The 24,303-nt window shown below is 48.6% G+C and overlaps 2 protein-coding genes across 2 annotated transcripts; one reads left to right on the forward strand and one right to left on the reverse strand.

Annotated features, from left to right (window-relative positions):
- Nucleotides 1–437: 437 nt before the first annotated feature.
- Nucleotides 438–8,429, forward strand: LOC101755792 (LEC14B protein). Its single transcript, XM_004962060.3, has 10 exons — nt 438–731; nt 1,470–1,885; nt 2,048–2,167; nt 2,928–3,005; nt 3,774–3,950; nt 5,811–5,888; nt 6,965–7,137; nt 7,537–7,692; nt 7,774–7,834; nt 8,049–8,429. Exons 2-10 carry the CDS (start codon nt 1,502–1,504, stop codon nt 8,205–8,207), a joined length of 1,386 nt encoding a protein of 461 aa, XP_004962117.1. The 5' UTR covers nt 438–731; nt 1,470–1,501; the 3' UTR covers nt 8,208–8,429.
- A 13,073-nt stretch (nt 8,430–21,502) lies between these two features.
- LOC101756593 (LRR receptor-like serine/threonine-protein kinase ERECTA) lies at nt 21,503–23,908 on the reverse strand. Its single transcript, XM_004962062.2, has 2 exons — nt 23,266–23,908; nt 21,503–23,180 (listed from the first exon to the last, which is right to left on the reverse strand). Exon 2 carries the CDS (start codon nt 23,151–23,153, stop codon nt 21,948–21,950), a length of 1,206 nt encoding a protein of 401 aa, XP_004962119.1. The 5' UTR covers nt 23,154–23,180; nt 23,266–23,908; the 3' UTR covers nt 21,503–21,947.
- Nucleotides 23,909–24,303: the final 395 nt, after the last annotated feature.

The following is a 24,303-nucleotide window of genomic DNA, read 5'->3' on the forward strand; positions in this document are numbered from 1 at the left end:
CAGCCACTGTATACCTGGCAAAAAGTTTCGTCGTCTTTGACAGTCATTTTTTATGTGCGAACAGTAAGAATCGTAATATCGAATATTTTATTCGCATAAAAGGTCTAGAAATTACGGGGAACGGGAACATTTCTTAATTATAAGCTTGTTGAACATGACACAAATTGCTAAGAACTCGTCCCCAAACCTGTCGTTTTTTCTGATTGAGAGTATATAAAATTATAACCTGTCGAATATTTTGGTCGTGTCGTGTCGTGTCGACCATGTAAATGGGCCGCACGGGGCAAGATCAATCAATAAACCGCGCATTCAGCCCAGTTTTCTCGTCGGCCCGACCCACCCATCCACCCGTGTCTGGTTGGCGGTTGGCCACCGATGGCTGTCAGTTTGCGGGACCCACTTGAAAGAGACAGGAAAAGTCATATCCAGCAGTTTCCTCACTCCTGGGTGAGGGGGAAGCCGTCGCGGCGCGAGCAGGACGGCAGAATCCGCCGAGCTGCGTTGGCCGTTGGGCTCCGAACCCGCTCCAGTTCTGGCGCCGCCGCAATTCGTCTAGCTTCATCGAGGTAAGCCTCACGGAAGTTGAGGGGACGCGACAAGCTAGGCCCTGCCTTCCACACGAACTCTTCTCTCGCCCTCCTCTTCCCGGCGACCCCGCCTGCCATCGTCTGTTGCTGGATTGCCGTGGGGTGGAAATTCAACAGGACTTCCACTGATTTCTTCACTCGTTGGTAAGCAAAGGAGGCTTTCCTCGACGCATTGTTCTAGTACTGGGAACTTCTTATGTTCTAGGGGACAGTCTCTTTGTCGTGGCTGTGGGCGATCAAATCCAAATTCTGTAGTTCTCTAGTTAGACGCCGATTTATGTGCAGTTTGATGCCTTAGGAATCCAGATAATCGAAGTTATAAGAAATTCCAAATCGCAAGGTCAACCTAGCTTGTTTTTCCAGAGAGAGAAGGAGAGAGAGGATGTTCCCCATCCCCAACTTCAGTACACTGCTGCATATGTAATGTAGAATACCTTTATGTTTTTGAGTAAGGTAGTATATTACCGTAAAATTCCTAAGACCTTTCTGGTAGTGGTAGGATTGATAAATTTGCTGCACCTTTTAGCGTTGACTATTTGAATATGTTATCGCCGAGCTAAGAATAAAGTTTGACTTGTTAATTATCTGTAGTAAATCATTGTTCCTTCATATTCGCATATGAAGTTGCACTGTTTCAACTTTCGATACTATCACAACACATTACCATACTTTCTAGGTTGTATATGGAGCAGAGCTTTGAGTTGGATTTGTTAATTCTAGTTACTTGAATCACATTCCATAACCATGGCCAACAAAAGGTGCTTCCATGTGATATCTGCACCTTTATGCAATTGCAAAGACATAAATATTTTGTTGTTCCTTGAAATCCTTACAATTTTCATGAGCAAGCCTTTGAGTCTGCATATCGGTGGGCATTTGCAGAGAAAATCGACAAAAGACATCAGTAGGAACCAATGGGTTACGGCATGAGTAGGCTAGAAGATGAATACTATGAGCCTGAAGGGCAGGATGCTGATGGATCTAGTTCAGATCAAGTGAATGATGAGTTCTCAAAATTACATAACGATATTTTCCATATGACTCGAATGAGATCAGGACTTAGTGAAAGCATTTACAAGTCCGTGGGTGCCAACAGAGGCATAATATCAACAGCCAAGTTGTTATCTGGAAGGGAGGTTGATTGTTCTGGAAAGGGAAAGTTCTCTTCAGGTGACCGTGCATTTGTTCTTGGTCGCTATGTTCCAATGAACGGTCCTGAATTGTTGGATAGGATGGATTCTCGTGCTTATGTTTCACAGTTTTCTGCTGATGGTACTCTTTTTGTTGCTGGTTTTCAGGTATGCTATGCTCAACCAAAAAATAGTAAAGGTTTTACAAAGTTCGAGTTGGCAAATTTCCTGCAGTTTATTTTGTTTTTGTTTTCCTGTCACCATTTTATGCATTTTTTAAAAGAGAAAAAAAATTATGAAAAGCATATAACATTTCTTTTCCTTTTCCAGGGAAGTCATATAAGAATATATGATGTTGACAGAGATTGGAGGATACACAAGGACATTCATGCTAGAAATTTGAGATGGACAATCAGTGATGTATCCTTATCACCTGATCAGCGATATCTTGTAAGTTTCTTCTGGCTTTTAACTCCTCTAGCTCACCACCCTTATTCAACATGACTTTGTGCCTTTTTGGTTTGTATAACTCCATTGTGCAACTTCATCAGCCAGCGTTGCAGTTAATCTCTTTCATTGTTCTTCTTATTGAGAAGAAGCATTTCATATGCAACTCTGTTCAACAGATGAAAAAATAAACCAAAATATGTGGTATAACTGTACTAAATGTGGGTTCATCTTTGCAAAAGATTTTTGTATGGTTACATGTTTACAACAGGTTTTCTGTTTTCCCTTTTTCCTTATTTCTTTTTGAGGGGAGGGGGTAGGGGGATGGGCAGCATCCAGTCTCATCTAGTGGAAACGTGATGAAGTTGGGAAGTGGACTTACCAAAAAGATTAGTATTCACAAATGAAATGTTTTTTTTTCTTTTGTGCAGCTCACATGGATCTTACCTGTGTCAAGCTACCAACATTAAATGTATTGAGGTTTTTTTAACCATTAAGTAAACTATAATGACTGAAAGTACATGTAAGACAATGAAGTTTACGTGTACAATTTAGACCTCATTAAATCCTTTTGGTCCTTCAATGAAATGACATGTGTTGGTACGAGCATTCTTGGAGGTTTGCAAATGCATGCTAGTTCTTCATGTCTGCATATTATTTATTTATAGACATACTTCATCAGTCCCTGTGGAATACTCTCTCCTTTTCCCATTTTTGCTTGTATATTCGGTTCAATAATTATTTTTTATCTTTAATTCTGCAGGTCTACTCTAGTCTAGCACCTATTATCCATATTGTCAATGTTGGGAATGCTGCAAGAGAATCCTATGCTAATGTCACTGTGAGTTCTTATTAGATTCTTTTCTTTCAATGCTGCACTCATGCTCGAACTTTTCAAGTTTTGTAGGGTAAAAAAAGTGAGATACAGTTGGGTTTTTCTTACTTTCACATGCCTGGTTTTGCACAGCAAATGATCAACTTTTAGAAATATTTCTATTTAATACAATTTTCATGTTAATCATCAATAACTGCATTTCATTTTTACTTCCGTCGTGAATAAATAGAGCGAAACGTACAAGCGTTAAACCCATTTTAAGTGAAAGAACCTCTGAGGGCTTTGGATTTGTTTCTTGCTAAAATAGTAGCCAGCTCACTAACTTCTTATTTCTTAAAATTGGAATTCGATCCATCAACTGGATGGTGCTAAATATTTATAAGACAAGATACACCTGTTAGCAACCTCTGAACCTCCCCTAGTGTATTTATCAATCATAGTACAAATGTATTGACAAGCTTGGTTTACATGGTAGAACTTATATAGATGTCTTTGGAGATGGTATTCACTTGTTTTGCTATGAATGATTCTGGGTGCTTGAAAGCAGCCACTGTACCTTTTGTCATACCTTTGTGTTATTTCATATTGGGATCTGGTGCTGGACAGCTGGAGTTTACATTTTTTTTTGACAATGGGAATGTTTCCAGCCTATGCTGGTGTTAAATCTTCACCTACTTCTTTGTATTTTGAAAAATGTACCGACATAATATCTTTTCACTGTTTACGAAGTCTAAATGGTTACAATTGAGAACAATTTTACACATCTTTCTGCAGGACATTCATGATGGATTGGATTTTTCACAGCATGAAGATGTTCAATATTCATTTGGAATATTCTCTGTGAAATTCTCCTCTGATGGCCGGGAACTTGTTGCTGGCAGCAATGATGAATCAATATATGTCTATGACCTGCATGCAAACAAATTGACATTGCGTTTACCTGCTCATACAGTATGACAAATTGCTTACTTTCTTGGCTTACATAAGCCATCAATTTTTTACTTGATCCAAATTATGTTTTGTACGTGGGCCCTTTTTTAGTTCACATCTCACTCTTGGGAGATTGGGGTTGATTTCCAACTCCAATGTTCGTAACCTGGTTGCTCTATTGTCTCGTTGCTCCAAGAAACTCCATTGATGCTTATAAAGATGTGATCCTTATGTCCTGCCCTTTTCTGGCAAGTGGCAGTATTAATGTCCTAAGTGTAGACTTGAGTTTCAGAAGAAAGAAGTGATATTTCTGGATCCAAAGGTAGATGGTGGTATAGGTTAGTTGTTTTGTTGTGCTTAAAAAAGACACAGGAGCCCCTGGTTTGATTTATTTCCTTCGCTGGGTTTGGATGTCTACCATGCCAAATTTTTTGAGGTACTAGCATATGCATCCAAATTTCCAGCCCTTGGAGATTGTGGAGCTGATGGCACCCAAATTTCTGGCCTTTAGAGATTATGGAGCTGGTGGTATCCAAATTTCTGTCCCTTAGAGATTATGGAGCTGATTGGCACAGCAGCAAACAAGTTTGGAGCTTTTCTAAGAAGCCAAGTGCATCACAATTTTCGTCCCTGACTATTTTGGTACATGACTCCAGGTCTTTTTGATTTTACTCTAGACGTGGAACCACGAGAAATACTTGATTGTCATGTGGTGTTGAATGGTTAGGCAGTGATGCCTCTTTCCTGATCAAGAATAGATTGACACCCCCATTTCAAATCAACCCTTAGGAACACTTGTGTGTTGCACATGAGCCCTTTTCTAGCTGTGCTTGTTTGGATACAAGCTAGTTTTGGATAGAGAGATGTCTCTGTCTGTACAGAAGAGGCAGAGAAAGCTTAAGACAATAGCAGAAATATGAGAGGCCCTCACTAAGGATGGAAACAGAGTATGATGGACAAAATCTTATGATCCATCAAGTAGGACCACTGAAGCATGAGCTGAAGTAGGGCTTGCATCATGTGGCCCATATGTAAGTCAAATGGAAGGGATTTATACAGGAGTTGTATAGCCTAGTTTTGAAAGAAAGAAAAGGCAGGCTTCCAATCTCATACTATCCATCTATTCCCGGGACTCATTCTTGCTGCTGTACCACTGTTCCTCTTAGGTTATGCTGCTCATACCACAGTGCTGACAATATGAGTCCTCAGACCTAGTCAACACAAAGTGTTCTCCTTTCCTCCTCTCTTGTCCCTTCCATCTGCCCTCCTTGATATTTCCTGCTTGGGCTGGTTGTACCATACAGCAGCATTTTTGCAAACTCAACCAACACTGTGATGTGTGAACCCCTTGGAGTGGAAGGTGGACACTGGGACTGGTAAAAAAGGAGTGTGCAGCTCAATGGTTCTTTAGTCAAAATACCTGTCGATTGGGCTCCTAATGGACCCAGCTGCAATGCCTCGTCTCCTCATGCTCTGCACCCACATCCTATGGCTTGGTTGATGAGTTCCTCTTCTTGTTGAGGGTTTTAAATATTGTGGGTGAGAAGTGAATTTTCGTGAAAGTCGACGGGAGTGAAGCTGACTACTTCTTTCAGATAGTATCCAAATAAACTAGGCCACACATAGGAAATGTCTCCAACTGTGATAACCTTTTTTCGTTTATGCTATTTGTTGAATATTTTTTATGATAAAAAGGGTAAAATAATGTTTTAGGATGCACATGCATCCCACGGAGGGGAGTAATATGTGCCTTGTCACAGCTACCGAAACCTCACTAATTTGCTATTCTGTGATTGTTACCGTCTTGATAGTCTTTCTATACTTCATATTTTATCTGTTGGTTTACAGAATGATGTTGTCATTCAATTTTCATCTTTTCAGTCTGATGTCAACACAGTAGCATTTGCTGATGAAAGTGGCCATCTCATATATTCTGGAAGTGACGACACTTTATGCAAAGTAGGTCGCTGTTCTAAATTTTGTAAACTTGTCTCCATTAACATATTTGATCGAATTATTTCTCTGATTTCTTCATCATACCTTGACATACGTATTTCTAAGGTGCCTTTTGTGCTACTCCATTTTCTTTATGGGAAAAAAAATCAATTTTACTTCCCTGGAGACTTTTAGTTGTCTGGATAGCCCCTCAGAACTATCCACCTGAACAATTAAAAACAGGGTCACTTTACTACCACCTAGCACATTTATCCTCTTTCCGTTCCACACAGGCTGTGTTACAAGTTGAAATTTTGTGCGATGATATATGGAATCATGCCTTTGTTACAAAATATTTTCATGACTATCAATGTAAGTTTGGAGCAGTGAAACTGCTTTAACCCTCAAGATATGAAAATGTTTGCTAACAGTAAAAAAACATGGAACTATTTTGTAACATATTGCATGATGTTATCTACCATCAGCCAAACTCAAAATACAACTTTTACAAGGAGAAAGAAAAAAGATAAATGCCAGTAGGGGTTGAAGTGTCCTTGTTTTAGCAGTTCAGAGGTTATATGGACCAAAACCTCGAGGGAGTAAGACCTTTTCTAAAGTGGGGACATACTGATTCTTTATTATGCTACCTTAATATGAAGTGCTGGTCAAATATTTAGCGTTTACTTAATCTTCTTATTGTTGCTACTTGATACCATATGCTTGGTATTGTTGCATGAATAAAATGAGATGTTTTGACTATGTTAGATGTTAAACTAACTACTGCAACATTCTAGCATGGCATGCTTATTTCTTTATTTTTATTGCATATCACTCTGACTTTAATTCTCAAATGAAACTAGTGTCCAAATTTAATTCAGGATAACTGATTCAGATGATGAAATTGGCACATCAAAACCTCAAATCTTTCTTTTGTGCCCGTGATTGTATTTTCAACCTTCTGGATTTTTTCGCAGTCTGTTTCAGTGCTTTAGGGTTGGATATTCTGAAGTTTCCCTGGGAAAATACGAAGAAAAACGTTTGATGTTCTAAATTCTGCTCATTTCATCAGTGCTACGGTATGTGATCTTTGTAGTCTGCAGGTCTGGGACAGACGATGTTTGTCTGCAGGACAAGCTGCCGGAGTTTTGTCTGGACATTTGCATGGGGTAACACATATTGATAGCCGTGGAGATGGCCGAAGTTTCATATCCAATGGAAAGGACCAAGCAATCAAATTGTGGGACATTAGGAAAATGATGTCTAATGCTGATAGGTACTCTCATGGAATCGAAATACAAGTCCATCTAGCCATTCCTGATCTTCTACCAATATAAATTTATATACAACTTAAAGGAACATTTTTGCTGCCTCCTTTTCTGCTTTGCTCCTCTTTTTATCTTAATATTTTGACAATCATTGATGGACCACCCACTTCAATTCATGTGCACACCAAATGTGGAAACCAAATGAACATATATGTGGAATAAGAGGGAGTATGTGTTGAGATACTGATCTAAAATGTGTCTGATGTACATGAGATGAGGGTCATGTGTTGTGGGCCTCCCTCAACAGTGGCCAGTTTGCCGACTCCATTCTCTTATCTTAAAAAGGTTTTCAGATTTTGATTTATTGGCCATCTTACAGTGTGATGCTAGTCTATTCTTCCGTGCAGTTGTGCAGATGATGCCCCCACTTGGGACTACAGACTTTCGAGGTATCCACAGCAGAATAAACAATTAAAGCATCCCCATGATCAGTCATTAGCTACATACCGGGGTCATTCAGTCCTCCGCACATTGATCCGTTGCTACTTTTCTCCTGCGTATAGGTAACCTTTTTCCATTTATTCCATTTATACGGTATATCTAGGTGCTTACATCATTGATGTATAATTTTTCTGTTTCTACAGCACGGGGCAAAAGTACATATATACAGGATCATATGATTCGAGCATTTACATCTATGATGTGGTATGGCTGATCTTGGCATGCACTTCATTTATAGAAATTAATCTCCTTGTCGCGAGGAAAGCATGCCATTTTGACAGCAAAACTTTTAGATACACGCTGGGAAAACTTGTGCACAATCTGACAGAAGAAAAGAGAGCAAAAAGTTGCTCATAATTCATAAACAACGTCAAGAACTCTTTGCATATTTGTTTCTCAACTTCGTTTCATGTTACAGGTAAGCGGATCGCAAGTAGCGAAACTTAAAGGGCATCAAACGGCGATTCGAGACTGCAGCTGGCACCCATTTGAACCCACGCTTGTGAGCTCATCCTGGGACGGCCGGGTCGCTAAATGGACCGGTGCCCGTGACGAGAAGAGTTCTGATGTCGATTGAGCCTAGTGTGCAGTGATCAGCAATACTTCGTGGTCTGCGAAAACATACGCAATCTTATATACGGGAAAACTAAGAATAGCTCTTCAAAACAACAGAAGGATCATGTGTTGTAAATTGTAAATACTGAACACAGAAACCATGTTGAGTGCATAAGCACTACTGTGTCCTCTTAAATACTCTGCATAAAAAGCTTCCTGTCCCTACGGACGTGTGTCCTCTTAATTGTCGATGTTCCGCTGATTATTTGGTTCTTAGATCATCGGAAGCTCATCCTTTCTGTAAATGAATTTTCATGGGGTCGTCCTTTTGTAAATGAAAATTACCTTAGCATATCTTTTGATGGGAATGCGGCAAGTAATCGGTATTCTAACCCGGTAGATGCAAGGCGAACACCGACGAAACCTAATTCCATTCCAGATTTTTCCATATCCAAGCAACACAGATCTTCCAACACGGACAGAGAGAGATTTCATCGTCTATCCGCTACGACACCACGCAATTTTAACAGATCCGGCGACACCGGCTAAACCCGATGCCTCCTCTCTAAATCTGAAGATCCCCGGCTACTTCTTGACGCCGTTCTTGCCGGCGCCCTTGCCGCCCTTGGCGTCGGCGCCCCCCGCAGCCTGCGCCGCCTTCCTTGCAGCCTTCTCCTGCAGCGCCTTGGCGTCCCGCTCTCGCCGCTGCTCCGGCGTGAGCCCGTCGTCGCGCCCCTTGGCCACCGGCCGCCGCGCCTGCGCCCTCTGCCGGTCCCGCTCCCGCTGGTCGCCGCGTGCAGCCCCCCGCTCAGGTCAAGGACAACACCATCCAAAAACACACCGAAACAAAAGGAAAGAAAAAAAAAGATTCTACCAAGATCTAAGGATAACAGAACAAGAAGATGAAAATCCAAAGAGAGAGAGAGAAATTCTACGCATGGTGTGGTGGAGGATATGAGTCATTCTGCTGACTTCTGAACTGTAGAGAGAGAAGGAAGATGCGTGTGAATGGCGAGGAAGCGTCTAGACGCAAGGGGAACCGTGAGGTCGAGACGGGACGGTGGGTGGGGATTTAAGCAGCTTGAGAGAGCGGAACGTCTTGTTTCCGGAAGCGTCTGTGGGTTCCGGAACCTTCCGAGCGGGGGCAATAGAGTAAAATCCACGCGACGCGCACCGACCAGCCGTTCCTGCTGCTGCGTGCGCTCTTGGCGATTGTGCGAGCGGTTACGCGGAATATGATTCTGGTTGTCACGCTAACATTTTATATTATAGGTGGGAGGGTGAATCTTGTCAAAATTTTCCCTAGCAATGATGCACATTAAGAGAATTTGCATAATCCCACCCACCTTAAAAGAGAATTAGGATAATCCGTGTCACACCCGATTTTAAGGACAAAATCGAGTGCATTAAATACATGTGCGCCAGGATCAAGTTACACACATGTACGACAATAGTGAATATCAAAGACAGTGTTAAATCGAATAAAGAGAGTATTAACCATTATTACATGACCGAAAGTCTCACATAAACCACAAAGTCTAATTATTACGCAGCGGAACTCCAAAGATGACGACGACTCCACAGGCAGCTGACTGAAGAAACGTACGCCTAGAACTCCTCGAAGTCGGGGTAGTACTCCTCTTCCCAACTAGCTTGGTCTGAACAGCGGTTTTGCAAGGGTGAGTACACTTATGGTTGGTACTCAACAAGTCGTGGGGAATAGTGTAGTGTAAGGCTAATTCAAGGTATGGCTAAGGCATAAATAGCATTCGCTTTTAATTAAGTTGGTCAAGTTTTATTAGCAATTAACTAAGTATATGTTCATACCACCCGAAATTAAACATGAACATAAAGTAAGCAACAAATGCATGAAATGATAACAAGTTTAATCCATCTTTCGATAATATTATCATGTGAGGGTCCAGGCCGCTCTTAACCGTGAGCACGGCTGATCGATCAGTTTAACACTCTGCAGAGGTGGCACATCTTTACCCACAAGTCGCGTAAAAGTTCAAAAGAACTTTGGACCCAACCATGCGGTGTTTGCAAGGCACCATACCACACTTCCGAGGTGTGATTGCATAGGGACGCTACGAGGCCTTTACAAAGATTCGCTAGCAATGTGGTAACCCGCTAAGGTTTCAGGTCGAAGCGAAACATAGCAGTCCCCTAGAGGGCATAGTGTCTTAGCCAAGCCCACTTCCCAAGAGAGCGAGTGCTATATCCCATCAACGCCTCCCCTCTTGCCCTTCCGGTAAGGTAACCCCACGCTAGAGTTTCTAATTAATCAGCCAAGACCAGAGCCATTTAGTCTTGTGGTAGCACTGTTTTCCTGGGTGGTCGCTCCATGTTCCGATTAACAAATAATGGTCTTGTCTTAATGAAAGGTATAACATAAGTAAAACAAGATTAAGCATTATGTTTGGTTAAACCACCATGTACCGAGTAAGCACTAAGCATGAGCTACCCAACATAAAGTAAACCGGTTGGTCAAGGCAAAGGTAAATCAATCTAGGCGAACCTTAATTGGGACCCATCAATTTAATCCTAACATGTGCATAGCATAAATGTTAAGTACGAGAAAGTAAAGGTGTATAGGACAACAAGGTAGTGATCAAGGACACGACTTGCCTTCTTGGTCTTGCTCCTGCTGTTCGTACTCCTCGAAAGCTTGATCGGCAACTCCCTCGAACTGCGGGGCGTCTACACGCGTCACACGAGCACATACAAGCAAACATGGGCAAAAGTAAGAAAACAGTACACCAAACATAGTTAAACAGAGAAAATAAGCTTGAAAAGATGATCTACGCTTTAAAACGAACACGTGGATATAAAGAACACGAAAAACGGAGTTAAGATGCAAAAGATATGAGTAAAACAAGATCCAGGGACTTTTCGGTGAGAAAAACAAAAGTTTCAGGGCTTATCCGCGAAAACCGAGGGCTTATACGTAATTATGCGTATAAACCGAGGGTCTGACGCGTAAAAACATCAAACCCGGACGGCGGGTTGATTTCTGGAAAGCTCAAGGGTTAAACCGAAAAAGGCGAGGGCAGATCTGTAAATATTTTCAACGCGATCTGGACCGCGGGTTGATTTGCGGAAACTGCGGGGGCTTAAATGCAAAAGCGGCGCGGCGTGGCGTAGTTGACCGGTACGCTGCCGGATTGACTGGCCGTGAGCCGTCGGATCAAGATCCGACGGTTGCGGTCGTCGATGACATAGCGGCGGCGGCGGAAAACAGACGGCGGCGGCGGCGAGCGGCGGCGTGCGACGGCGAGCGGCGGCGGGTCGCCGGAGTTAGGCGAAAACGGCGCTCCGGGGCACCAATTGAAGCGCGGGTTGCACCAACAGAGAGCGGAGGGCACGGCGAACCCGTTTTGGGGGTCCTCGTCGTCGGGAGCTCACCGGAGGAGGCGGGCGACGGCGAGGAAGAGGCGGCGGCGCTAGGAGCTCGGATGGCTAGGGTTTCGGGTGCTGCGGCGCTTGCGTTTGGGCGGAGGAGACCGGGGGGTGGCGGCGGCTTTTATAGGGGCCTAGAGATAGAGCCCCGGGGGTTTAAACCCCTCCGAAGGAGGCGGAGCGGAGGGAGTCCGCGGCGGAGACGGCGCGCGGCGGTTTCGGGAGAAGAATCCGGCTGGAGGAAGGAGAAGGCGGGTGGGGTCCACCCGTCAACGGCGCGGGCGGCAGGCCGGAGCGGCTGTTGGGCCGGCGCACGGTGCGCGGGCCGCGCGGAGTAGCGAACGGTGGAGCGGCCGAGCGGAGCTGGGCCGTTACTGCGGGGAGCTGGGCCGCTGAGGGAAAATGGAGGGAGCGAAGCGGCGGGCCGCGGCAGCGGGAAGCTGGGCCGCGCGGAGGAAAAAGAGAAGGGGCCGGCGGCGGATTTGCGGGCCGGTGGAGCTGCAGCTGGGCCGGAGAAGAAAAAGAAAGAGGAGGGAAGGAAGGTTTCGGCCCAGGTGAAGAAGAAGGAAAAAGAGAGAAAGAGAAATAGAAATTGATTTGGAAATTGAAATCAAATCTGGAAATTCAAAATTTAAATCAAACTCAAGCAATCAAAATAAATGCACCAGCATGAATGCACAAATAATTCCTATGATGAATTAATTGAATTAAAGAAAATGAATTTAAATGCCTAGAAATTAAATGACACCTTAATTTGAGCAAATTTTAATGAATTTAAATTATTGAAATTTTGGGTGTTACAATCCGTACGCGTGCGTATACTGCAACAGTACTGATGTTTACGGTGGAAGCACGGGTACACTGGATGTGCAAATTAACTCATCTTTGAGAGATTGATATTTTGCATATCCGTTGATTGAATTTCAGAATTTGTGAATGTTTGTGTAAAAAAAGAATGTTTCACTACCCGGGAAAAATAAAGAATGTTTCACATATGGAGAAATGTATTCTGCTTAAGAAAAAAAAAGTTCCACTAGTTGAATCTCGTGAATGTTGGCTCAAGAAAAAAAATTATGTGTAAGAAAATATTCCAACTTAACAGCCCCAGCACCGTAACTTTGGTTGAATCCTAGATTCAGGCTAAGGGTCAATAAAAAATTAAATTTTTTTCTTTCAACTTGAAAAAAATTAACTATTGGGTGTAACTTGTCAGCTTCCGAGCCTTAAAATGATTGAATAATCAAGGATCTTAAATCTTCATGCAAATCATCATCCGAGTAGTTTTGCGGCGTCCAGCCCCCGAGCTTATGCGCCAGGTAAGCCCTGTAAGTCACGTCGAGTAGTTATTGGCGCTTAGCCCCCAAGCTTGGAAGCTAGCTGAGCCATTGGAGATATTCCGAGTAGTAATTGGCGTTTAGCCCCCGAACTTGGGAACTAGCTGTACCTTTGGAGGTACACTTAGCGTCCTAGAGCGTTGTCGCCGAAGCTTGACTTGAAAGAAAAAAATACATACATTATATAGCATATTTGTAGAATATTGAAAACTACTGAAATTTATTTAGTGATCGACATAAAATGTTTGTTTCGGCCATATTTCTCCCGAGTAGTTAGCCTGTTGCGTTTAGGCTCTCGATCTCTGTTTAGCTATAGCCAATGCGTAGCGAGATCTTTGTCTCCTGTACACGTACGGGCACTGCCATTTGCACAACTGAGATCTTTGTCTCGTGTATATGTGCTACCATTTAGGCATGACAGATGATCCGAGGCTTTTCACGAATTAAGGCGTGTTCTGCTCGAGGAGATTAGTGACCTTAAGAGAAGACAGAAATGAGTAGTCATCGTTGCGACAAAAGAGATTGCGTGATTGCGCGTAAGAGTTTGCTGCCCTCCGGCGAGTAGAGCACGTGTAGTGTGCGTAAGTTTTGTGCCTCCTTAGGGTGTAGCCATTATAAGCCTCCAGTATTGAGTGCATCAAATTTGTGGTTAATGCCTCCAAAATTCAATGTACCAAGCCCGTGGCGGTGCTTCCACAACTCAGTATACCAAAACTATGGCCGTAGCCTCCGTAATTTGGTATACAAAGCCTGTGGCTATCGGTCAACATGCCCCAGGAATAGTTGGCAAAATGTAGCTTTGGAGGGTAATTATCATCGAGAGACATACACAAATAAGTAGTCTGTGCATTGGCCAATCATGCTGAAACAAGCCAGAGAAAAAATAATTATTTAAAAAAGTGGCTTAGCTCAACTCGATGAGACCGCGATGGTTTATTAATGACGCCGACTAGTTGGAGTCGATTCCGACGAGTTGTCGGTCACGTGGAATACGCTCTCGACTAGTTTTCTAGTCGAGATGAATAGTTGAAGTAGTCTGTCCTCGACTAGTTTTCTAGTCGAGACGAGTAGTTGAAGTAGAACGTCCTCGACTAGTCGAGACGATTGGTCGAGGTAGTCGATGGTGTGAAGTCTATCCTGACTAGTTTTTCAGTCAAGACAAGTAGTCAAAGTAGTTGTCAGCGAGTCGATCCAGCCGGATGTTGGTATAATAGTGCCCGCGTACATCTTCTGCGTGTGTCAAGCGAAGGTCTTGGAATCTCTTTGGTAGCTTTTTTGTTGTGCGCACAATGCTCCAAGATTTTGTTTTTTAGGAAGTACTCAGATGGCATCCTTGTCTTGATCTTGAGTTGCGGCAGGTCAACAAATTTTCTTCATTGCCTCCGAGATAGCCCAGAGACGGTGGCCAATTTTCTTCCGGTGGCGCAGCTTTTGGTTTTGAATTAAGCCAAGTACAATTTGATGCCGAAGAGCGCGATTCCGACTAGGCTCCGCCTTGTACTTCGGGACACGGGACGCCCACCGCCCTAATCAATTCTGCGGAATGTGTCATCTAGGTGTGATCATTAATCAGCCTTCTTCGACTCTGCTTGGGATTTGATGTGAACAAGATGAGTTGCTGATTTAATCGACCAAAGAAAGCAACCACACCGTGCCCGTAATCGATTTTTATGATGCCCGACTAGTTGTTGATCAAATGGAATCCGCCCTCGACTAGTTTTTAGTCGAGACGAGTACTCGAATTAGTCATCAGCAAGTCAATGCAGCCGGACGATCGGAGGTCTTTGCTAGAGTCTTTGGTTGTACGTAGCTGTTTTGACATCTTTCTTGGTAGTCTTCCATGTGCATCCTGCAAAGGTCCATTAAATTGCTCTTTCGGCTCCTTTTCCTTTAGCCTATGAAATTTTTTGATTTGACATACGCGTGCATAATCGCAATTTCTTCTTCTTATTTTTTAGGTTGGCCAATTGGATTTGACTTCTAACTTTTGCTTCTAAGCTACCGCTTGATGATTCCGATTCAATTATGATCCGAACTTGACCTTAGGCTGAAACTCAGACTCTGCTTCAGAAACAGTGCCTCGATCCGCTCATGAGATCAACACCTTGTCGGTCTCCACCAACGCCAACGTAGAATTTTTTTTTGATGGTCCCACACCCGCATAGGACACAGCCGACGACCTGGTTGTTTGTCAACTCGGTGATTTGCTTCAAATTGGAACTTGGCGACTTGTTTCTCGTTGAGTAGATTGATTTTGAAGATGAGGTCCTTCAAGCTCGCCCAATGATCTCGATGATCTCCCCTCTCTGGCACGCCAAATATCGGTGTTTTATACCGGCAACCTACCAAGGGGTACCCGAGGTAGTAGATTGGTTGGTGGGGAATCGCCGGACCTAGAACTTGAAGGTAAAAGCGAGGACACAAGACACAAATTTATACAGGTTCGAGCCGCCTGAGTAGCATAATACCCTACGTCCTGTTTGGGGTGTTGTATATTGGACCCTGCGCTTGGGTGTTGAGGTATGAGGATTTGGTCCTCTGTTGTCTCCGCTGATCTAGGTACCCCTGCCCTCCTTTACATACTCTAGGGGGTGGAATAACTAGTCGGTTACAAGGAGGAGTCCTAGTAGGATTACATGGCATGAGTCTTAATAGGATTATAGAGAAATTCTAATAGGAGTCCATCTTCTTCCTTCATGACGGGTACTGGGGATCTATCCCCGACGCCCGTGCTCTTTCCTTCCTCTCATCCCATGGATTTTGGTGCTTCTTTCTGGCCGGTGGCCCTCCAGGGGCATTGTAGCTGCTTGGAGATACGGCCAGGCGCTAGATCCAGCCCCCCAAGGGTTTGATGTAGCAGCTTGGCGCCCGTGCCCCTTCCTCCTCACGCCGCTGCACCATTCGGAGGGAGGGGCTTCACGGCTGCCGTCGGTGCGTTAGCGCGAGCCTCTTCCATCGAGTCCTCGTCCTCCACCTCCCGCTCCTCGTCCTTGACATTGATGCCAGACGCTAGAGCGAGGCTCGATGGCGCGCTGCGCTTCTGCCCTCGGAGGCTTGGACGCCCGGGTCATCGGCGTCCTCGCCCTCGTGGCCGCCGCGGGTCCTCGGGCTCCTTTGCGCTGTGTTGCGTGTTTGCCTTACCATGATCCAGCCGTGCTACGGGTCCTCAGGCTCCTTCGTGCGTTCATCCCCGTGCTGCGTGTTTGCCTCGCCGTGGTTGCACCAGCTCCGCCCTGGTATTGTCGTGTTGCTGCTTGGGTGGACTCGTGCCCCACCTTGGGGGCATGAGTTTGTGCCCCCTCAACTGCTTCTGTTGGTCCCAGATCTGGATGCGGCCCTACCCTACCACCGTGTCTCATCAGCAACAGCCCAGCAACGCCTTCGGCTTCCCTCGGCTTGCTGCACTCCCACTCCTTTCTGACCAATCCCACCTTCTTTGGATGCGGTAGCGCTTCGATCGCTGGGGTGGGCCGGTGGTGCCTCAGTCCTTGGGCACCAGTGGTCATGCAGCGAAAGCGGCGTGCTCGGTACGTGAGGAGGTGCTTCACACCTCCGCACGACCTTGGACTTTGGTGCCTTTTGCCGTGCAATGAAGGTGTCGCGCCCAAGGCGTGGGGAGGTGCTTCACTTCCGCATGGTTTGCCCTTCACTCTCCTGCGACGACCTCCGTCTTAGCTCAGCTGAATTTCTACCACTGCTAGCTCTTGCCTCGTCTTCACCCCTCCTTGCTTGTTGGCATTGGTCGCTAATTTTCTGCTGCACTCCCCTCTGAGGATTCCTCCCCCAGTGCGTGTTGTAGTGCACTGGATTTGTTAGCATCCTGTTTAGCTTTTCAAAAGTTGCGGGCGGCCATGACCAACCTCCAGCGCAAAGTACCAGTCGGTTTTCTAGCTTGTGGCGAGGAGTGATTCAGGGCAAAGTTAATCCTTGCCCGTTGTCAGCCTCCCTTGCTATGAATTGGGCTGCCTAAGGTGCTTGGCGTTTGTATGCAAAGATGGTGTTGTTGGCATGCAAGGTTGCTGCGTGGTGGTTCTTCCTTGGTGCTTCCTCAGCTTTCGTCTTTTGGAGCTTGAATTGGCTCAGCCCATTATGCCTTTTCTGTCCTTATTTTGTATCCGGTGTGGTGGGTTTGTGCTGCGATTTGTAATCCCTTTGGCTCTCTCTCTTTTCTGTCCAACTATGCATCCTGATCACTGTCCTTAGCAACAAGGATGTGTGCTGATCTTGTAATCCCGATTTTGTTCAGGTGGGCTTTCTTAACCCCTGTTGATTCTTAAAAAAAACGATTTTGTGAGACATGTTACATGCACTGTAGGCACTGTTCTGAGTTCTCAGTTTTTCGTAACTAGTCTACTTGCACACATCTTTTTCTTATGCATTCAAGAGCAATTTTTTAAATTATATAACTGTATAGCTTCTAATCTCCCATACGGACAGAGAGGTGGCCTTGTGGGCTCATGAAATAATGAATTCTCAGCCCATCACCACGCCATGGTGCACACACACAGAAGGGAGGAAGGTTGCGTTGCGATCGTCCGCAGCGCCCAAGGACCGGCCGGAGGTCCGACCTCCGACGCAAGAAGGAACGGACGAAGCGAACCGTGCGTACGATCGTGCAGGCTCGCTCTGGCATTCGTACACCTGCCATGAGTATTGCGTACTCTCCGCCGGGCAAGCAGGTGGATTTTGTGGCCAGGCCTCGTTCATTTCGCGGTCGGTTTCGCCAGGAGCCGTCGCAGCGTGCGTGTGTGAGCCGATCAACGAGAGGTAGTGGATGGCCAGCCAGCCAGCCGGGACGACCTCAGGCGACCGGTGGCAGGTGGGGCTTGCCTGGACATCAAGAGGGTGGGCTACGCGACGAGGCGCGTACGGCCGGCCGTGTCCGTGGTCCGCCTGAAATGGCCACGGGACAAAATCCAACCGTGTCGGATCGAATCCCACCACTGCCTCGGTCTGGACCATCGAGCAATTGGGAACCCCGATTTCAGTCTCGACCACTAGAAAACTGGTCGTTGGCATCGCAATTTTTGCCGGTTCACGTACCACACAGTGTTTTGCTTAAGCGACACTCCTGTGGTGCGATGTACGAATGGAACAGCACTTCGATCTTCGAATCTCGGAGGTATTAACACGGCAAGCACATTATCATTCTTGTCTTGGAAGGTTTCGAGCATTAATGCATTATATGATGTCGTGTAAAGCGTTGTTGTTTGGATAGGCTGACGAGACAATGTTTGGGTAGGTGCGGGAGCGAGCGAAATAATTCCAATTTATCAGATTCATTCCGTTTTCATACTCCCACATTGACCGAGAACGCCAGATTGCCACAACGTGGAACAGTGATGGCCGTTTCACTAAGTGCCACTGCCACACCAGCCAAGGCAGCCACCAGTCTCACCACCGCACATGTCAGAAAAAACAAAGTGAATTGAAGTTTCATCGGGCGGCAGAGATCTTGCCGCGCCGCCGTGCATTGTTTTTGGCGGAGCAAGAACTGGCCTCGTGCCGGAGATGAAGGAAAATGCCCGCGGAACGAAGGACCCACCCATCTCCTGCCATGAACAGAAGCGGCAAAAGAGTTGGTGAGTTCGTGCAATCGTGCTATGCAGAGTTTACCTGATGTGATACGGTGATGCTCGCCTCGAGTCGTTCTTTTAACCCAAGTCAACGGCGACCAAGCTATGCCGCTGATTCGGAGGGCGATTCACTGCACGTCTTCTGCGATCGTGCCCCGCGACGCGACTCGACTTGTGAATCTTACCGTTGTCTTTCCGGGACTCACGACCTGACAGACTGTTCCCTCCCCCGCCTCCTCTCCTCTCCTCTCCTCTGGGGCTCTGGGCAGGTCAACCGGCATCGGCCCTCTTGTTGCTCCTGCTGCCTCCATCACAGGAAGAGACAACGACGAAGACAGGAGAGGAAGAGGAGACACGCCGGCGCCGGCGCCGGCGGTCCATGAGAGCCAAGAGAGATGGTACAAGACTAGAAGCCAAACCAAAAACCAATCAGAAAGGCGCATACTTGTACCGTCCATGGACCTCCACCGTTGCCGCGCCGGCGTGTGTATTAATCCTCCGTCAAGTGACCATCATACCACCAAGCGAGGCAGCCCCGAACCAGAGAACCCTGCTCCCTTTTTTTCACGACTCCCCGTCCTCTGCTTTCACGACAAAACGGTGCTCCCACCCTGACGCCACTGCGCGTCCCTCGAAAATTCTCTCCGAGTCAGTCGATGAACGCCGAAAAGGGCTACGCCGTCACGCCGCCGGGCAGTCAAAAGAGCCAGCAACGGGGATGACCAGTCGGCGTCAGGCTTTCGGAGCCGGGGAGCGAGCAACCGAGCTGCACATGCCAAAGCGATCCCTCGGACTCTACTTTGGCGCAGCAGCCAGCAGGTGCCTGCCCGCCGAAGCAACAGCAAACCAGCCAAGCTTTTGGCAAGCCGTACCGTGTCCCCGTCCCGCGGGGCCATATGCCATTGGCCAATGGCCATTGTCAGGGTAGCATGAAACACCCATCCTCTTATCCACTTTAACACCCCCCCATCTCATATGATGCGTCGTCGTCGAGCTGTAATCGCCTCTTTACAGTCTGATGACGACGGGTCCATGCGCTCCGGTCGCCGGTGAGACGGACGAGCAGCCACCTGCCCACCTGTACGGCCGTGCCGTCGTGACACGGCAAGGCGAGGGTTCACGAAAAAGAAGCGAGCGAGCGAGCGAGAGAGAGAGAGAGAGAGAACGGGGACGGGAACGGCAAAGGCCGAGAGGGAGGTAAATGCCCATCATGCTCGGCACGCGGCACGCCGGGGGGAAGCAGTAAAGCGGCGCACCCAACCCTGCACGGGCGCCGCGATCACTGCACGCAACAACCGCCGCCGCCGCTCGCCATGACGGGGCCGTAAGATTAATTGTACAGGCCACACCTGCGCGTTGTGCTCCTCCCACTCCCCGGCGCGCCGTACACGAACACGGCCCGGGTTACAATACAGCACAATACATGCGGCGCCGGGCGTGTACGTGCTGCACTGCGTACGTATGTATCCGAGTTGGATCCCCGGGCATGTGGCTGCACCTGCACGTCCGCGGCGCGCCAACCCGTGTGCAAGGTGCATCGACGCGGCCGGCGTACGGGGGGGCTCGCGGCTCCTCGTACGCGTTCCCTAATCAAGCCTTGGCACCGTGACGTGACAGTACTGGGCGGGCACGCGGGGTAGGGAACCGTGCGGTGCGACGCTTGGAAAAGCAGCAGGGCCAGGGCCAGGGGCCTTAATTACGTGGGATAACGCTCATATTAGGGTGGGATTTGGTGGCCGTGCAGAAGCAGAACAGTGCGGTACGGTTCGCAAGGGTTTAAGTGCCGCCAAATCCAGAGATGGAATTGCCGCCAAATCCAGAGATGGAATTGCCGCCAAAATCATTGGGTCATGTTTAGTTACTCCCCACCTCCCAATTTTGATACTATGCAAAAAGAAGATTCCCCATCACATCAAACTTGCGGTACATGCATGTAGTACTAAATGTAGATGAAATTAAAAACTAATTATATAGTTTTGTTGTACTTTGCGAGACGAATCTTTTGAGCCTAATTAGTCAATATTTGAACAATAATTCATAAATACAAACGAAACGTTACAGTGTGCTACAGTGCTGGAATAGGAATTTTGTGTCTCCCAAATTGACCAACTAAACAAGGGGTTCGAATTGCTGCCACTGAAATTTCATAATGGCGATCCTGAGGCAAATCCGCAGATGCGTGTCTTGAGAACTGCACAGAGGCGGCTCTCTGCAACTGCTAGAATCCGGAGGCCAACTTAACGGTGTGCTGGTTGCTTTCACCCACCGGTAGAGGATAGCAACGAAAGCAGAGTATGGGAAGAGGAAGCAGTGCAGTGCAATTCAGTACGGGATAATACCGAATTAGGGTTGTGATTTGGTAGCCGTGCATATCGGTGCAGACGTGCAATACGGCTCGAAAGGGTTTAAGTGTGTCCTAAGCTACTCTCTATGGTTTCAAGCCTCCCGTGTTTATCGCTATCCATCCTGTTTTAACTCTTAACCGGCCATCTCCACCTCCAGATTCACTGAAATTGCACAATGGCTGTCCTGACTCCTGAGCCAAATCCGTGTCTTTGAGCGCAGGGGTGGCTCTCTGAAAGAATCCCAAGGGAAAAGGAGTACGGAGCAGAGACCTATCGATTGCCTGCACTGACGGAGGAACAGAGTGTGGGAAGAGAAAGCAGAGCATCACATTGCCTGACATTCATTAGAGGAAAACCATTAATCCACAGTACCTAAATCTGTATCCCCAATGATCGAGTTCGATTGCAGTCAGCAATTCAGTGACCGCGTGCCAGATTGCCAAGCCAGATATGTTTCGAATAGAATGATTGCACACACTTGGTAGTCCTATCTCAATGAAGCGAAGAAGAACATCTGGGGGCTTTCCACACCACGAGCCATCCAATGATTTCACGGATAAGATCACAGCAAAACGCGACCAGAAGAAAGCATCCTTCAAGACAGCGCTAACAACTAAAGCAACAAAAGGATCAGCAGCGCACTGTGCCGAGCTTCTGATGTGGCAAACAAAATCAAGCACAGTGCATGCTTGTTAACATTGATTTGTTCAGTGACATGATTGATAAATAACGTCACTGGCCCTTTAACACCATATCATCTGATCCAACAGCATCAAGAGCCAGTGTGATCACAGTAACTAGCTCACTATACAGCAGGGGGAGACACAATGCACGTACACCTAAACAAAAAACTTACACCTGTAATACCCGATTATTGAGGCACTTACTTGTCTGTAACTATCCTCCCAAACCAAAAAATAAAATAAAATAAGAACACTAGTAACAAACTGGACAAATCAATCAAAGAATCAGAGACCACCGCTTTGCAATCTCCACTGTTCTTCAGTTCTTCTGCTTTCCCCGCGATTTCCCACCGATGATCCGAGGCGATCCGGGATTGGCATTGGCGTTGCCGCTGAGGGACGATCAGCCTGGTATCAAAAGCTCAGCCCCTCCACTCGGGGCACTGGTCGGCCGGCCGCGTGTTCTGCGACCCGGCCTTGATCGGGCACGGCGCATACACCGGCGGCACCATGCAGTTGTACATCAGGCAGAGCGAGACGGTGGAGGGGAGCGACGACGACGGCGATATCTCGATGCCCGTCAGGAAGTTGTGCTGCAGGTAGAGCACCTGCAGGCCGCCGGAGCCCACCAGCTCCTGCACCAGCCGCGACGGGACCTCGCCGGTGAACCGGTTGTTGTTCAGGTACAGCTGCCCGACGCCGGCAAGGAGCGGCGAGAGCTGGCCCCAGAACCGGTTGTAGCTCAGGTCCACCACCGGGATCGTCACGTCGTTCGCCGGCTGCACGGGCCCCGCGAAGAAGTTGCGCTGCAGCTGCAGCACGGAGAGGGGCAATGCGAACACCGCCGGCGGGATCGGGCCATCCAGCTGGTTCATGCTGAGGTCGAGGAAGTTGAGCCGGGTCAGCCGTGGCAGCACCTGGTCCACCGTGCCGCTCAGCTTGTTGGCCGACAGCGAGAGGTACTGCAGCCCGGCGGGCAGGGTGGGCACGCCGCCGGTGAGGGCGTTGTGCTTGAGGTCCAGCCGGAGCAGCGGGGACGAGTCCTGGAACGCCGGGACGCCGCCGGTGAGCTGGTTGTGGCAGAGGATGAGGTTGGTGATCGACGGCAGCGCGGCGATGGACGGCGGGATGGCGCCGGAGATCTGGTTGAAGCTGACGTCGAGCGTCCGGAGGTTGGTCAGCGCGCCGAAGCCGTCCGGTATCGAGCCGGACAGGAGGTTCTTGCTGACGGCCAGGAACCGGAGGTTCGAGCACGACGCGAGCGACGCCGGGAGCTGCCCCTCGACGCGCCCCGGCACGAGCGAGAGCTCGGTGAGCGCGGACAGCCTGCCCAGCGCCGGGTCGAGCCGCCCCGTCAGCCCCGGCGACCCGGCCCGCGGGTCCCCGAGCGCGAGCGACGCCACGCGGTCCCCGTCGCAGAACACGCCGGGGAACCCGCAGGGGTCGGCGGTGAAGTCCCAGCCGTCGAAGAACGCCGACCCCGGCATGTCGTCCAGCGACCGCCGCACCGCCTGCAGCGCCAGGAAGTCGACCGGGTCGAGGATCCCCGCCGCGGGGAGCGGCGCCGTCGCCACCGCCGCCAGGACGACGCACGCCACGACGGCGCGGAGCCGCGCGGTCACTGCCATTGCCGCGACTCTGCTCCCACCTCTGCTCTGCGGAAACAAGGAACGAAATCAAAAGCACCGATCAACCTCGTCCGTGGCGCAAAGACGAGCGCGCGGGCGGTCGCGTGGGAACCTTTAAGCGTGGCGCGCGATGTCTTTAAAGGCGGCCACGGCGTGGGGCGTGGTGGTGCGGCGAGGGGGGCGCTGGGCGTTGGCGAGCGGCCTTTGTACGTGGCTGGCTGCCCCCGTGAGGGAAGTGAGGAAGAGAGAGAGAGGGACTTGACGGCGAGTGAGCTCAGGTGGCGTACGCCCTCGCCCTCCCTCGCCTCGCTTTCTCGTGGAGGCGGAGGCGGCGCGTGAGCGCCTTTAATGGAGGTGGTGGTGGGTGGTGCCGCTTCCTTCCCCCCCTCCCTGTGGCAGCACAGCACACGTACCGGTGCTCTGCTCTCCACTCCAGTACCCGCAACCGCAACGCTTCGCCGAGAAGCCAAGGGGAGGAGGAACAGTTAAGAATGCGCAGCTGGGCTCCCGCGGGCGGCGCGGTGGCGGCAATGATGGTGGCTTGGCGAGGACGGGTCGGACGGAGGTGGAGAAGACGTGGTGCGGTGGTGGGCGCAATCAATTCGCTTCGCCTCTCGCTCGCTCGCCCTCGCTTTGCTTGCTCTGCTCGCTCTCCCAGCCCAGCTCTCTGCTCCGCCTCCACAAGCACTAGCCCACTACACTACTACCAGGCCACTCCCCCTTCTCTCCCCTCCTCCCATAGGCTCTCCTCTGCTTTTCCGCTGGTTCTCCGAATTGTTTAGTGGCTTCGGGGTCGGCGTCCCCCTGCGCGGTAGGCTCGGATGCGCAAACGGCTGTCCGAGCCTGAGGCTCGGATCGGGCCGGGCGCCCGGGTCAGAGCATGACAGGTGGGCTCTCCCGTCTCACGTGGCAGTTGGCCGCTATCAATGCGACCGCCTCGGGGGGCTCGGCCCCGAGCCTTTCTGGCACTAGAGACCGAGGAAACGGTACGCGATATGCGGGATCCGGCCGTGGTCACGCTGCGCGTGGGCCTGGAGCACGCTGGACCCACCTGGCATTGGGGCGACGGGCTCGTGGATCTACCCACTGTGTGGGGATTTTGCGACGGGGCCGGAACACGACGACGCGGGCGTAACGGGCCGGTCACCCA

The sequence above is a fragment of the Setaria italica genome, chromosome III (assembly GCF_000263155.2).
Source record: "Setaria italica strain Yugu1 chromosome III, Setaria_italica_v2.0, whole genome shotgun sequence".
In the NCBI taxonomy this organism is placed as follows: Eukaryota; Viridiplantae; Streptophyta; class Magnoliopsida; order Poales; family Poaceae; genus Setaria; species Setaria italica.

Coding starts and splice junctions, on each gene's coding strand:
- LOC101755792 (XM_004962060.3), top strand. CDS start 1,502: ATGGGTTACGGCATGAGTAGGCTAGAAGATGAATACTATGAGCCTGAA. Junction 1,886..2,047: donor TTTTTGTTGCTGGTTTTCAG/GTATGCTATGCT, acceptor TTCCTTTTCCAG/GGAAGTCATATAAGAATATA. Junction 3,006..3,773: donor AATCCTATGCTAATGTCACT/GTGAGTTCTTAT, acceptor ATCTTTCTGCAG/GACATTCATGATGGATTGGA.
- LOC101756593 (XM_004962062.2), bottom strand. CDS start 23,153: ATGGCAGTGACCGCGCGGCTCCGCGCCGTCGTGGCGTGCGTCGTCCTG.